General features: G+C 40.2%; 1 protein-coding gene and 1 long non-coding RNA gene across 4 annotated transcripts in view; one reads left to right on the forward strand and one right to left on the reverse strand.

The window, feature by feature from the left end:
* CARS1 (cysteinyl-tRNA synthetase 1) overlaps positions 1–10,426 on the forward strand; it is a 35,815-nt gene extending 25,389 nt beyond the window's left edge. For both annotated transcript variants that reach the window (XM_042813459.1, XM_042813460.1), the window contains 5 exons: positions 5,663–5,743; positions 6,107–6,174; positions 6,972–7,031; positions 8,297–8,380; positions 9,391–10,426. In XM_042813459.1, coding sequence (XP_042669393.1) covers positions 5,663–5,743; positions 6,107–6,174; positions 6,972–7,031; positions 8,297–8,380; positions 9,391–9,525 — 428 coding nt within the window. In that variant the 3' untranslated portion in view covers positions 9,526–10,426. The remainder of the gene's footprint in view (positions 1–5,662; positions 5,744–6,106; positions 6,175–6,971; positions 7,032–8,296; positions 8,381–9,390) is intronic.
* LOC122157613 lies at positions 5,125–14,189 on the reverse strand. Of its 2 annotated transcripts, XR_006167972.1 has the most exons (4): positions 11,237–14,189; positions 8,737–8,829; positions 8,554–8,665; positions 5,125–5,798 (listed from the first exon to the last, which is right to left on the reverse strand). It is a non-coding gene; the product is annotated as an uncharacterized LOC122157613 (long non-coding RNA). The 2 variants fall into 2 exon arrangements; XR_006167971.1 differs by having other exon boundaries at positions 8,737–14,189.
* Between the last annotated feature and the right edge of the window lie 424 nt (positions 14,190–14,613).

Consider the following 14,613-nt stretch of genomic DNA (forward strand, 5'->3'; position numbering starts at 1 on the left):
GCACTTGAATTTTGGCTTAATTTGTGAATATATTTAGCCGTGTTACTAGACAGAAGAAGGAAAATACTATGTTAAAATTGTAAGGAAGGGAAATGCAGAGAACTTTTACAAAAGACATCAATAATTGGTTGTTCAGATCACCACACTATCTTGTGCTCCCTGAGATTTTTCTTGCCCAGCTGCACACACCCCTACATACTTGTCGCACACACCCCTATATACTTGTCTCCGCAGTGGATCTGTGCTCTAGTGCAGCCTCTGATGCTAGGAGAGATTTCCTATTAATAATGAATCATTATTCTGCTGCTCAGGCAGGAATAAATCTCTGTAGCTGTTGGTTGCTTACCCCATGACATCTGCTTGAGTGGTCTTAAAGATATGTGACTAATCTCTGCCTGCTTTTTCATTTCCTACCATGGATGTTTGTGCCATCTCGTTTTAAGGTGCTTCTAGGACGCAGTGCAAAACCCTCTGCCCTCTCCCTAATGTATCACAAGTCTCTGGAACTGCAGCCAGATTTGTTCATTGAAACTGTGCCTCCCTGTTGCTTTTGTTGCTGGTTTTAACATCTAGTATTCTGCGTATGCGTTTTTCAAACTCCTTTTTCTCCTTTCTCACAGCAGCACATCATCTGTTACTCATCCAAAAGTCATAGGCTTAAAATTGATGAAACCCACGAAGACAGGTCAGGGAAATGGTCACATGCTCAAGGAGTGCTTAGCTGTGGGTGTGTTTGTAGGCACCCACTGCTTTCCTCATCACTGCCCTTAGTGCATACAGCAGCCTGTGACTTGGTGCAGCCCTCGAACACCCTCACCCAGTCCTTAGCTATCTTTGCCCTGGAGTCCTTAGCTATTCTTTGCCCTGCATGCAAAGAACAGGCACACCTCTTCCTTAAGAAGCATGGTGCTGACTCCACTGGATAAAAAAGCATTGATGGAAGTTTTATTAACAGTGCATGTTTCGTGTATGCATTTCTCATTAATCTTTTCTTTGATAGATTTCTTCTTTCTTTTAATTATTCATGGTTTTAGATATGCAAATATTGTAACTGAGCATACATTATTGAGTTAGCAGTAGAGGTATCTGATATGTTCTTGATATGACACACGTAATTTCTTTGGCAAGGTCAAAGTTACCTCACTGGCTAACACCAGAAAATGTTAATCTCGTTGTTTATTTTAAAGGCTTCTGTAGAGTGACATCAAATACGAACGTGGTTTGCTGTGTGTGACTGCCCCTGATAAGGAAAACTAATGACACAGTTCATGGCAGACTAAACAGCTCCTATAAAATGCAATGTTTTCCCCCCCACGGAGTCGCTCTGCTGATTTCCCCAGCAAAGAATGCTGCCATGCAATGGGGGTAACAGGGCAGCTGTTCCATTCTGTGATATTGGAATAGGTGGTGCTCAGTCCAATGTTCAGCTCTCTGAGGCTTAGAACTACGCAAGAGATAAAGGCGAAGGCCAGGAGATTCTACTGAAATATGCAGTGTGAAAATCCAGTGAGTGGGTTGTGGCTTTTAGTGGGTGGTAGTTCTTACTGCAGGAATGAACCCTTGTTATTTCTTCAACCGTCTCAGTGTTGCTTGAAGGGAGAACACTTAACTATAATCTATCTGCTTAATTTGTAACTTTCTTCTTGAATACAAGAGTGTGTATCATAAAACAGAACTGAATGGTGTTCCCAACAGCAACTTCAGTTCCTTCTAACTATGTTGCTGCTTCTCAGCTGATACAATGAGTAAATGTTGCACTTAACCTATATTTTCCTCAGAAGACTTGACTTTTTAGTAGCAACTACTTCAGCTAGATCTTCAGTTCTTCACAATTATTAAAGGCCCTTTAATAACTTGAAAAGAAGAGAAAAGAAAAGAGTTAATCGTAGTGTCCTGGTCTCCATCCAGAAACCTGAATTGAAGCTCTCTGTTCTGCTGCAACTGGTTTGCTTAAAAAAAAAAAAAAAACAAAAAACAACACCACCACCACCAAAACAGGTCAAAACAGGTGATAAGAGGAAACATGAGAGGAAATAGCTATCTGCAGAACCAGAGGATGTTTGGATTACAGTCGCCTCGATGACTACATGGATAGTTATCAAAACAATAAAATAATTGTCTTTCAGAGTCGCTGTTAGATGTAGCCGAGGTTACATTCATTTGTGAGTTTTTTAGAAGAGGTTTCCTAGCCCTTCTTACCGGAAATCCTGCAGTAACCATTGACATGTTGTGTGTTCTCTGTGTCTTAACCCATCCATTATAACCTGGAAGAACTGTTGCATCATTCCTGAATTGGCTTGGATTTTCTTTCTCCTCCCTTTCTTGCCTGTCTTCGTCACATTACTTATAAATAAGTTCCTTTCTCAGTGCCTTTGGTCACTGTTTACTGATAAGTGCTGCTGAGACATGAGACAGTCTTTAGGGGGTTGAGATTTTTGTTTATCCAGATCAGGAGGGTTATTTCTACAAAGTGTTTGAGCAAATAAGCAGGTAAGGAGCTGAGCCTCGTGTAGTCCTTTTTACTGTCATTAGCCCAACTTCTGCAGTTTTGCATGCACCTTATCTGCAAGCCAAAACTCTTAACGTGGTCAGTCCTACCTGCAAAGTTGCCCTTTGCAGTAGTAACTAAACTCCTTAGGAACAGATTTTAGAGGTACTTACTGTACATCTGATAGAGTGACTGGTTTTCTTATGGCAGAGTTAAAGTGAATAAACTGAGTTATCTTTATTTTGATTCTTTGAAGTCCATCACATTAGTTTCCCTGTGAAGTCAGCATATTTATTCATCCTTAATGAAAACAGGCTTTTACAACAAAGGATAGCTGCCTTCCTTTTATTTCTCAGCTTTGTATTTGTTTCCTTCATCATATGTGTCATGTGACTGAGATTTATGGCAAACTTTGCAGGGTTTATTTGTTGCATACCCAGGGGATCCTGCTGTCTAATTGGTGATTTGAGAGGCTTTTATGTAATAAACATATTAAACAGCAGGATAAGATAAACAGCTTCATTTGCTTGGTATTTATGTTGGCCTTCTGTCGCAGAAACAGCTTTCTATTTCCTGCATTTTGTTTTTCTAATTCATATGTGTATATTATTGATGCATTTCTACATGCTGTACATTAATCATAACTCAACTTCTTATCATAAACCTTACCAAAGAATGATGGAATGGCTTGAGTTGGAAGACACCTTAAAGACCATCTATTTCCACCTCTCCTGCTGTGGGCGGAATTGCCACCCACTAGATCAGGCTGACCCGGGCTCCATCCAACTCAGCCTTGAACACAGGGGTGAGGCATCCACAGCTTCTCTGAGCAGCCTGTGCCAGTGCCTCACCACACTCTGCTTGAAAAATTTTGCTGACATTTAATGTAAGTCTCCCCTCTTTTAGTTTAAAACTTTTTCCTTCTTGTCTCTGCTCTATCAAAATTGTAAAATGTTGGTATCCCTCCTCTTCTTCTCCTCTGCGTGGCTGTTCTCAATAAGTTCTTCCCGCAGTATTGTATACATACCTAGGGTTGCTGTGACTCAAGTACAACTCCTTGTACCTGGCCTTGTTGAACCTCATTAGGTTCACATGGGTCCACTTTTCAAGCCTGTTCAGGTCCCTCTGAACAGCATCCCTTCCTTCTGTTGTATCAACTGCAGCACTCAGCTTAGTGTCATCACCAAACTTGCTCGAGGTAGTCGCTCACACTGTCTAGGTCGTTGATAAAGATGTTGAAGGGCACCAGTCCCAAGACAGACCCCTGGGGGACACCACTTGTGATTGGCCTCCGCCTGAACGTAGAACTGCTGAGACCATCCAACCAATTAATTTATCCGTTGAATAGTCTGCTCTTCATATCTGTATCTCTTCAATTTAGAGATAAGGATTTGGTGTGAGATCACGTGCAAGGCCTTGCAGAAGTCCAGGTAGATAACATCAGTTGCCCTTTGTCCACTGATGCTGTCGCTGTGTGATGGGTTGGTCAGTCTGCTCTTGGTGAGGCCGTGCTGGCTGTCTTGGATGACATTCTTGTCCTGCATGTGCCTTCATACAACTTCCAGGAGGAGCTGCTCTGTGTTCTTCCCAGGCACGGAAGTGAGGCTCACTGGCCTGTAGTTCTCTGGGACTTCGTTTCTGCCTTTCTTAAAAATAGGAGTGATGTTTCCCTTTTCCAAATCATTGGGAACTTTCCTGACAGCCACAACTTTTCAAGCACATTGGAGAGTGACTTGGCAGTCACATCAGCCAGTTCCTTCAGGACCCTGGAATGCTCATCATTGGACCCCATAGACTTCTATACATTACTTCTATACATTCAGCCTCACAAGGCAGTCTTGGACACGCTCTGTTCTTGCAGCAGAAGAGACTCCTCTGCCCAAACCCCCGCCTAAAAGTTTGGGTACGTGAGGGACGTGGGAAGCCTGACTGCCTGTAAAGACTGAGGCAAAGAACTTGTTGAGTGTCTCAGCCTTCCCCATGTCTACTGAAGCCAGTTCTCCCTTCCCATCAGACAGTATGCACTCTCCTTGGCCTTTCTCTTCTTGCCGAAGTACCTGCAGAACCCCGTGGTATTTTTCACATTCTTCATTAAGTTTAGTTCTGTCTGCATCTTAGCTTCCCCGATCCCATCCTTGCACATCTGGATGGCATCTCTATATCTTCCCAGACCACCCATCCCTGCTTTCATTGACTGTATGAATGGATCCCTTTTTTTTTTTTTTTTTTTCTTTTTCTTCCTTTTCCCTCAGTTTGATCAGCAGGTCCTTGCTCAACCATGTTGGTTTTCTGCCTCCTCTGCTTGAGTTCTTGTGCTAGGGAACAGAGAGCTTTGTGAAAGGTGTTCTCAAAGAGCTGCCAACTCTACTCCACTACTTTATCTCTGAAGACAGCTTTCCTGTCTTGTGAAGTGAGGAAACACATTATGTTGATGAGTTTGAATAAGGAAAATAAGGAGAAAACTCGTTTGAAAAGGAAATACGGTTATGATGAATGTTGTGGAAGTAAGGTTCTGTCTTCTAACACAAGGCAGAAGGGGCATTTGGTGAAATGTAGAACATGAAAATGATGTTTCTTAACCCAAAAATTGACATAAAAGAAATCAGAACTGAATAGAATTTAATGAGTATGCTATACGTTTCATGTGGGTATTAAAAATAACTGGAGTTATAACACAGTCTAAGTATTTTGCATGGATTGTTAAACGTACACTGCAAAGAATGTGCAGCGTCGGGTTGCAGGATTAATGAACTGCAGGTCCACTCCAGTTCAGAAATTTCCATATTCCTCCTTACATGAATCTATTCTATTCCAACAGTGCAACTTTTTTCCATCCTAAAAGTGGTGAGATGGAATTAATAGCACAGATGTATAAATTCATTTTAAAAATTTTTTTATGGTGCTGAACTGAAACTCTCATGACAATTTTCAGGACTAATAGGGGTATCTTGGAAGGAATTTATGAATTCAGAGTCCTTGCAGAAACGTGCTTTCTGTAGCTAAAAGAAGAGAGAAATTACTTTAAAACACTCCTTGCTTTAATACAAAAGGCCCTTCTGTGGCCTGTGTGAGAGAGTGGCAATTTCTTAATTGCAGTTAAATAAGTATGTATGAGGATAGATGTGCACTTCCACCAAATCATAGTTCAGCAAAAGTGTTTTTCATACTCCACAGTCACTGAAGTGCTGCAGTTGAGCGATGCTCTTCGAGATGACATCCTTCCTGAACTTGGCGTTCGATTTGAAGATCATGAAGGTACCCCATGTAGTGTCTTGCAGCTTTGTAATAGCTGTTCTTACTTTGTTGTTTTCTGAAGATGTGGGGAAACAAGCTGTCAGTACTAGCATAGAATAATCCAGCATACTCAAGTACTGCAAACTGGTAGCTTAACGGATTTCTAATGTGCAGATATATTGTATGAATGCATTTTAGAATATACATAGAATAAAAATGTACAACACAATGTTGTTTCTATAGTATCTAATTGCTTAGTCATTTTTAAGTAGTCATTCAGTTGTAATTGCATTCAGCTTGAAAAAAAAGTTATTGCAGGGTAAATACTTTTATTTTTGACTATTCAAGCATTGGAAAATCATTTATCTGCTTTTGCTTCTTCAGGACTTCCAACTGTGGTTAAACTAGTGGATAAAGACACATTATTGAGAGAAAGAGAAGAAAAGAAAAAGGTTATTATTTAAAGCATTCTGTATCTTTTTTACATTTAAAGTAATATATAAACTATGCGTACCTTTACATTTCCTGATAATTTGTAAGCCTAGTGACTTAGAAAATTATATACTAAAATGGATACTGAAATCATAGTTCAAGAATCAAGAAAAGGATTCTTAAAACAGCAGCTGCTAGAGAATTCTGCATGGATGTATCTAAATTTTGGTTTTTGTTTGTTTATAAATCTTGGTATAATTAAGGGATGTTGAATGTTGCATTCCTGCTGTCTTATCTCTCTGAAATAATCATTTCAATGAGAAACTGATTCTGACTTCTTTCATCTGTACAAATGAAGGTGACGTATTCAATTGAACCAGACTGTATTTATTTGCTACATGGAAACAAAATGCACTGAGTAAATTTTAATTGATACAGCAGTTTGATGCAAGAACTTAAAATATCAAGGAAATGTGGTCTTTTAAAAGTCATTTGCAAAATGGTTTTCCCTGTGAAATGGCAGGACTGTTTATTTTGCAGGTTTTTTAGGTATTTTTTTCATAAGCATGCACTTCACATGCAAAATGCATTCTGAACAGTTAAAACCAGTTCAGCTGAGATTAAAAACAAACGAAATCAAAGTCCTACAGTGAGAAGTACCAGACAATCCTAATTACAAGGCACAGTGTTTTTGCTGTAGGTTATGCTGCCAGATCTGTCTGTAATTAGATATCCAGGGGAGCTAGCTGGCTCAGATTTTATAGAAATCAACCAAATGAAGCAGTTACCTTTTACTCATTAACACTGCCTTTCACAGATTGAAGAAGAGAAAAAAAGGAAGAAAGAAGAAGCAGCCAGAAAAAAACAAGAGCAGGAAGTAAGTGTTCAGATTAAAAGAATCTGGTTTTGAAGAAGACTTCCAACAGCAATAGTTACATGCAAGAAAGACTGTATTAGAACATAGGCTCTTTGCCCAGCCTTAACTGGGCCTCCATTTCTTTACTTTTCTATGCTTTCCTGCTCAAAATTGATATGGCTTGCAATTTATATTTGAATATTCATCTCCTTGATGGCTCCTTTGATAGAGCAGCCATCTTTGAAAACAAGACTGAAGACTGCAGAAATTTCTCACACCTTATAGCATGTATTTCAGTCTGTAGACAGTATTACTTCCTTAATTACCAAAGCAGTACCTTACGTTTCTGTTAGAGAATGTTTTGCTTATGCTTTTTCCCTTTCCATTGTCACTGGCATATATGAAAACAGGCATTTTTTCAAGTGTCTCCCTGCTGTCTGTGCCTGAACTGTGTCTGAGATGTAGCATTTTGTAAAAGCACATTTAATACTGATAGCTCTGAAGTTTTAGAATTCAGGTGAGGAGTTCAGCATAGGTGAACTTGTAAGAGGAAAAGATTGTTTGCTGTACTGATGACAGTGCAGGAAAAACATTTCTGGTTAAAAGAGGAAGTAAACTTTTAAAGAGCACCACTGTCAGAAAAAAGTAAAAATCAAATAGCATTTATTGACCACAAATTCTGAGCAACTCATTTCATTCTTTTGGAGAATTGATTCCCTTGCATTGGAGTAAATTAGTTGGAAACATGTCTGAGATGTGTTAATTCACAAATAATAGAATTTGCTTTTATTTTCAGTGCAATTACTTGCATCCTGATCCTGCTGTGACCTGCTTAGAAACATCTTCTTGCCAGCAGGAAACTGTTGATAAAGGTTCCCTTTGCAGGAGATCCTTGCTAAACATTCTTTACGAATAGCAATATTTATTTTATGTTTACACTTAAAACACTAAGGAACCAAATAAGCAGAAAACAGATGTTGTTTTTAGAGCATGTTTAGAGTTGTTTCAGGTTCCTGCAATACAACCATTTTATTAAGCAGTTCTCTGCAAATGTAAGATACCAACTTATTTTTATTTTCCTGGACAAACACAGCTAAGATTTATTGAGTTGTTCCTCACTGAAAGTTGCTTTTCTCAGAATAAACAATTGTGAATTAAATGTTCTTTGATTTGCAAATTATGATCTACTTTTCCATTTGCACGCGTTCAGGAATGGCTTTTTAAAAAGATAGGTTGTCAGTAATTATTTATGATGCTAATGCAGTTAATCATGCTTTGTATTACAGGCAGCAAAACTGGCAAAAATGAAGATTCCACCCCATGAAATGTTTAAATCGGAACATGACAAATATTCCAAGTTTGATGAAAATGTAAGAAACTTATCTTTAAACACGGAGTGGTTTTCCTTCCCCCTCCATACATATTTGATTATATGTCTACAAAGCTGATCTTGTTCCAGAACCGCAAGGGCAGCGTTATTAATGTAGGAGAGGGAGGGAAGGAGAGAAAAAAGAAAGCAATGTATTAATTGACTTGCACATACCTTGCACTGTGGAGCAATACTGTCAAACTGTTAATCATCTCATGGGTTTTTTCATTGCACGTGGATCCCCTTTGGCCCTTCCATTACAAAGCAACACTCTGCAGATCTGTGCCTAGGAACATGCATTAGTTTACAGATCTGTCACCTTGTTTCGAGGCAAGGACTACACTGGTACAAACTCACCATCCATCCCAACTGATGGAAATAGACACTATTCTGCTCCCCTCCTCCATCCTGTGATAAGGAGCTGTACTGGTAACTTGGCTCTGGTTGCTCCTGTGAGAATAAAAGCCATTATTTGGAAAACAAAGCACTGTTTCTTCAGTGTTTGATCCTATTTCTGCCCGTCCTTTTCACCCATTCAAACTCAGGCCCTCGGGATAAGTAAGAATAAAGAATGAAAGCACAGGAAAATATGCACATAAGCCTGGCAGAAGATTTGTAAAAACTGAATGCATTTTCTCCATCAAGTACAGAAAACTCTTAGGACTTTTGTTTTAAGCCTTGGGATTGATATACTAGTATCATTAAAAATGGTCTTTTAACCATCTGTTTATAGGTGAGCTATTATTCTCTTAACTATAAACATCTAGAAATTAGTTTATGCTTCCCTTACTTAGTAGAGACCAGAAAACAAATGTCACCCTCTGTCCCTTCATTAACTTGAAAGGGAACGTATACAAGTAGACTAAATTAACCAAAATGCACCTCATTCTGACAGTTTGTCATTAATTGACATTATCCTCCTACGTCAGACAAAGAGAACAGAATTCTCTAAGGAACAAAAGCAGTCCAAAATTCATCCAAAATATTCTTTTTTTTTTATTAATATTTTAGGGATTTCCCACACATGATACAGAAGGCAAAGAACTCAGCAAAGGACAAATTAAGAAGCTAAAGAAACTTTATGAGACCCAAGAAAAACTATACAAGGAATATCTACAAATGGTGCAGAATGGAAGTGCAAATTGACAACAACGGGACTGTGTTTTAGAAGGCAGGAGTTGGATCACCATTGAAGAAGTGAGCATATACTGATGCTCGTATTTCTGTTTACACTTTCTATTATGTGCAAAGTAAACATCCTGTTTATGAGGACTAGCAATGTCATCTGGAAAGCCAATAAATATCCATTCATTAAAAAAAAAACAGAAAAATCCTCTAAGAAGTTTCCTCACAACAGTAGCAACAGGTTAAACAGATGCCAGCCCTGTTTGAGAAGGTTCTGCTCAGTCAGCAAATCCACATGGGGATTCTTGCTTAATATGGGTGTCCAGAGTTTGGTTAATTTGTCCTGCAAACCTATCTCTAATACCCACTTGTAGCTTATGTTCTCAAATATGTCACAGTCAGCAAAACTTACTACTAAATGGAAGCTGAGCAATTTGTCCCACGCTAAGAAAGTATTTTCCAGATGATTTTAGTGAGTTTACATAAGCAGGAAAAACTGGGTAGTTTCCACTATGATACTTCAGCTGCTGTTATTAAAAACCTTCATAATAGATAGGTATACCCAGAACACTTTGCACAGTAGAAGCTAACAGTCTCTTTGTTGCAAAAGGGAACAGATCATCATCTTTGTTTAACCTGCAATTGCAGACAAGTGGGTAAGTACAAGGCAAATATACCTGCATTGGACACAGCACTAGGCTATGTCCCTTATCTCAATTAAAAGTTATAAATATACTTGCTTTATCTTAATATATACCTTCTGAGATATCAAGATGAGCATATTTGGACTAACAAAAAGGCCCAATAGTTTTGTTGGTTTTTTTTCTGGTTTATCTGTATTTGCCTTTGAAAAAATACCTAATGTTGAATTCAGTAAAGCACAGGAATCTTGTACACAGAAAATAAAATCTGTTATAAAGTACAAGTTGTATGTGACCATTGTTTAGTGGGGAAAAAAACAAACACAGCTTATCTTTATTTAATAGCCATCTCCTTAAAATATGGTTCACAGATGTTTTCCTTTAGCGTGATGTTACTAAGTTAATTAAAAAAACATTTTGCATTCAGTATTCTGCTAATTCCAAATTAATTGTATAAATGCACGGTTAAAGTGGTCATTTAAAAGGCCAGCCAGAGCCACAAGGGCAATTTCTCCATTCTTTCATTCTGTGAACAAAAGGGGATCAGTTGAATTTTACATCATTTTAAACCCTTCGATATTTTCAGGCCATTTCTTGTCAAGCTCCACTGTATTTTTGTAAGGTAAGGTCTGGTTTGTGCACTGCCTTGTCTTCCTCCCTGTGTCTGTGCACTGAGGATATCCATAAAGAGATGGATTGTGCCTGGGCTTGCAGGCACAAGATGCTGCTGTTTGGCTGTACAGGTTTCTCTGATTTCAAGCTCCTTATAGCCCTAGACAGATTCCAGGGCTACTTCTGTAAACTAGAGTAGGAGCGTTAACCCTGAATCATCTCAAACCACAGTGAACACTTTGCTGCCTTCCTGAATGCAGGAAATGTTGCTACTCAGTGTGAAATGGTAGCAGTAATTTGCTTACAGAGATTCCTTTCTGGTGATTGGAGTTAGCACTTGCTCATCAGAAGCACAATCAAAGCTACCTAGCACATGACCACAGAGGAAATTCCTTAATCCACTGCTGCCATGGACTCTAACTCTCTTAAGATGTCTCTATTACCATCCCAGCCTCCACCCTCACTGTTTTTTTCTCTACCTGCTGTGTTCATAGTAGGATCTCATCCAATTCCATGATTCATCTGCTACATCAATGTAGAAGAATTCATTTTAAATGCTGTTTTTCCTTCACAGTTGCTTCACTTTGTTTCTGGGTCACCTCCTTGCACTTAGGAGTACTTCAGACTTAGTATTTTCTGAAAATTCTGTTTTCTTTCTTGTATTTTCTGAAAATTCTGTTTTCTTTCTTCCCACATGCACGCAGTGCTTCCTTCCTGGATTTTTTTAATCCAGTTACTCATGTCCCCACAGCTCAAATAAGGGTCTCTGCTGCATTTATTGCCTCATTAAGATTTTACTCTGACTGTAACAGTATTTAGCTTATGTGTTTCTTGTGTTTTGATTTTTGATTGTTGTCTTAAAGATTCTTTCCAGTCCCCTCAGTTTATCTGAAATATCAGTGCTGCTGAAGTCATCCTTATTTTCTGGCACAGGAGAAACAGCATTCCTGTCTTGGAATCATCTCTGTACAAAATCAAGTCTCTTAAAATCAATGGGATTCTTCTCACAGATATTACAAGAATCAGAGACTTTGAAATCCTCTCCTCTTTGGGCTCACCTTCAGTTTCCTTCACCTTCAGTTTGCTTGTTCTTCCACATAGCTGCTTGCCCTCCCTGCTTTGTGTAGTGTTTTGCCATCTAGTTCTTTTCAAAATTGCCTTTTTCTTTTCAGTAAAGCCCTCAAAATCTTCAAATACTCAAACTCTTCTTCTCATACACAAATCTTTGGTCCATTTAGGATTTTTTCTCTTTCTTCTATGTTTCAGCTGCCCTTGGAAAGTCAGCATTATCAGCAAGGAAAATATCTGCTTCATAGAGATTTTCTATTTTTCAAGAAAAAAAACCACACAAATTGGCAACTTGTTCTGTAAAGAAGCTGCTAAAATATTTTATCTTACTACACAAACAGGAGATGACTTCATTCTCTCCAAAGAAAATGAGAGCTTTGCACAAATACAGAGTTCCTTTCTCCAAAAGCAGCAAGATAATAAACACAACGACCTTGGCTAGGAGTCAGAAAAACAGACTTAAGAATTTGCAACCAAAAAATCAAATTCCATATCAGTTACTTTATCTCTGCAGCCACAATATAGAGAGAAATAACAGCAAGCTGAAGGAAAGCTTGTTAGCAAAGAATCCTCCAGGCTAAGATATGTGCCCATTAAGACAACCTTTTCAGCATAGGTGTGCAGATTGATCCATGCAATCGCTAAAACGCACAGCACAACTCCTTTTCCCTGGCAATCTATCAAGGTGTCACTTAAGCAAATTCCATTGCAGTTCCTTAGCGAGGGTGACTTGGCAACCAGGAGAATGCAACAGAATAGTCTGCATTCATTGTCCTGGTCACCTGTCTCAGCCAAGGAAAGGGAAAGGACAGATTCCAGGGTATTTTGGTTTTTTGTTTTAAAGCGTACATGTATGCCTACCCACACACTTGGTGAAGCAATACGGCATATTCTTTTCTAAGTGCTGGGAAAACAAAAATCCCAATAGCAAAGTTTTGGATTTTTTTTTTTTTTTAAAGCACTTTCTAGAACATACAGCTCGTGTTGGTCTGCACAGTGCGGAGCTTTGTATTCCCTACACGTCAAAGAATTTATTCGGAGATGGCAAGGCAAGGTGGTGTTTTTAATTGCACTCTTGGCAAAAGGCCAAGCTTGGCAGCAGGAAATTTTGTTTCTGACTTTTGCTCACAATATGCTTTTTGGCCTTTCTATCTTGAATATTTACATCAATGCCAAATGTGAATACTGCCGCACTAAGAGGAGCAAGTTCCTCCATCACTCAGTTTGTTCAGATACTGGTGGAACAATTCATTGACCTTTCTATCTAGTTTGGTTGCCACCGGTCTTTACCAAGACTTTAAACTAACGAGTGCCTTAAGTGTAACTTAATTACATTTAAGTTTCTCTCTTTGATCTTTTTACCCTAATGTTTGTATTTGCTTTTCACTGCTCCAGGAAATCACCATGTGAATAAGGAAATGTCTGCTGCATGTATCCCTTCAGATTCTTTTCTTACATTTTAAGCTATACTTATACATCTCAAGGTGGCTTCAGACCAACTTTATTTCTTACTTTGATTGAGAAATTCCTACTACACAGATGCGGAGAGGAATTTTTACTCCTCTTGGTGATTTCACAGGGCAATTTCTATGCAGGATCCCAGTACCACATGCATAGTACTCATCCCTTGAGATAAATTAATTAAGAAGCACATTAGCCATTATTAAGGCTTCACTTGACAGCGATCAAAGCTCTTCCTAAAAAATGGTTGACAAACTTAGTCTTATCTCTCCAATTGGGTTGTGAACGTCACTAAGCAAAAGCAGTTTCCATTAATTCCCACCCAAGGGCAGGAGAGGCTGACATTGTAGTGCTCAGTGTAGGTTCTCCAAGCTCTCCTTATGCTAGACTGCGTGTTAAATCAAGCCAGGGTGATTCAGCAAATATCTTTTTGCAGCTCTCTGCAGGGCAGGAGCACCTGACAGACAGCAAGATGACTCCACAGATTGTGCCTCACCCACAGTCTTCTTAGCGCCTACCACCAAGGCACAGCAGTCAGCACAAACCCCTGCTCACAGGAGATGGATGCTTTGTGGCCCTGATGGAAGGTGATGTACAAACACACGAAAGATTTCTAGCACTCCGGCCTGCTTCAAGGTTTAATTATCAGTCCCAAAGAGATCAAATTCATTTTTACCAAGACATACTAAACTTAATTATTAGGAAGCGCTCCGCGTTTTGATTCACCTAACTTCTAACTCCAAAATCTGATAACACGCAGAGAGGTTTTTACACCATGAGCCCATTACCAATACTTATAATGGAACTCTGCAACCGCAGCCCGAGGCGCTGAGAAGACGCCGGAGCGGCGCACCGGGCCCTCCTTCAAGAGCAGGACCCCGCGGAGGGCCTTTTCCCGCCGGCCCGCAGGCGATGCCCGCCGCCATCTTGCCCCCTCCTCCTCCTCCGCACGCGCTCGCTGCCGCTTTAAGGTTACAACCACGACCCCCCCTCCCCCTCCGCCATCACGCGCTCGCCCCGCGCGCCGCCAGCCCCGCGCACGCCTCTGCCAGCGCGCGCCGCCCTCCCCCCCTCCGCCTCCGCGCTTTCCCGCTGATTGGCCGAGCGCCGCTCCGTCGGATAGTCAACATGTCCCGCGTGCGGTGCGGCGGCCGTGCTGTCGCCAGCTCCAATCGGCGGCGATTTTACTGAGGGAGGCTCCCACGTTTTGGCCAATGAGAGGCGGCTTTCTTGGCGGCTGTGCAGCCCGAGTGAGCTTCAGAGGAGTCCGGTGCTGTTGGGGGGGGGACGCGGCGCGAGCAGGTGAGGAGGCGCGCGCGGCTCCGGC

Source organism: Centrocercus urophasianus, unplaced genomic scaffold, assembly GCF_019232065.1.
Source record: "Centrocercus urophasianus isolate 14NV4802_14NV808 unplaced genomic scaffold, USGS_Curo_1.0 seq_14, whole genome shotgun sequence".
Classification (NCBI taxonomy): Eukaryota; Metazoa; Chordata; class Aves; order Galliformes; family Phasianidae; genus Centrocercus; species Centrocercus urophasianus.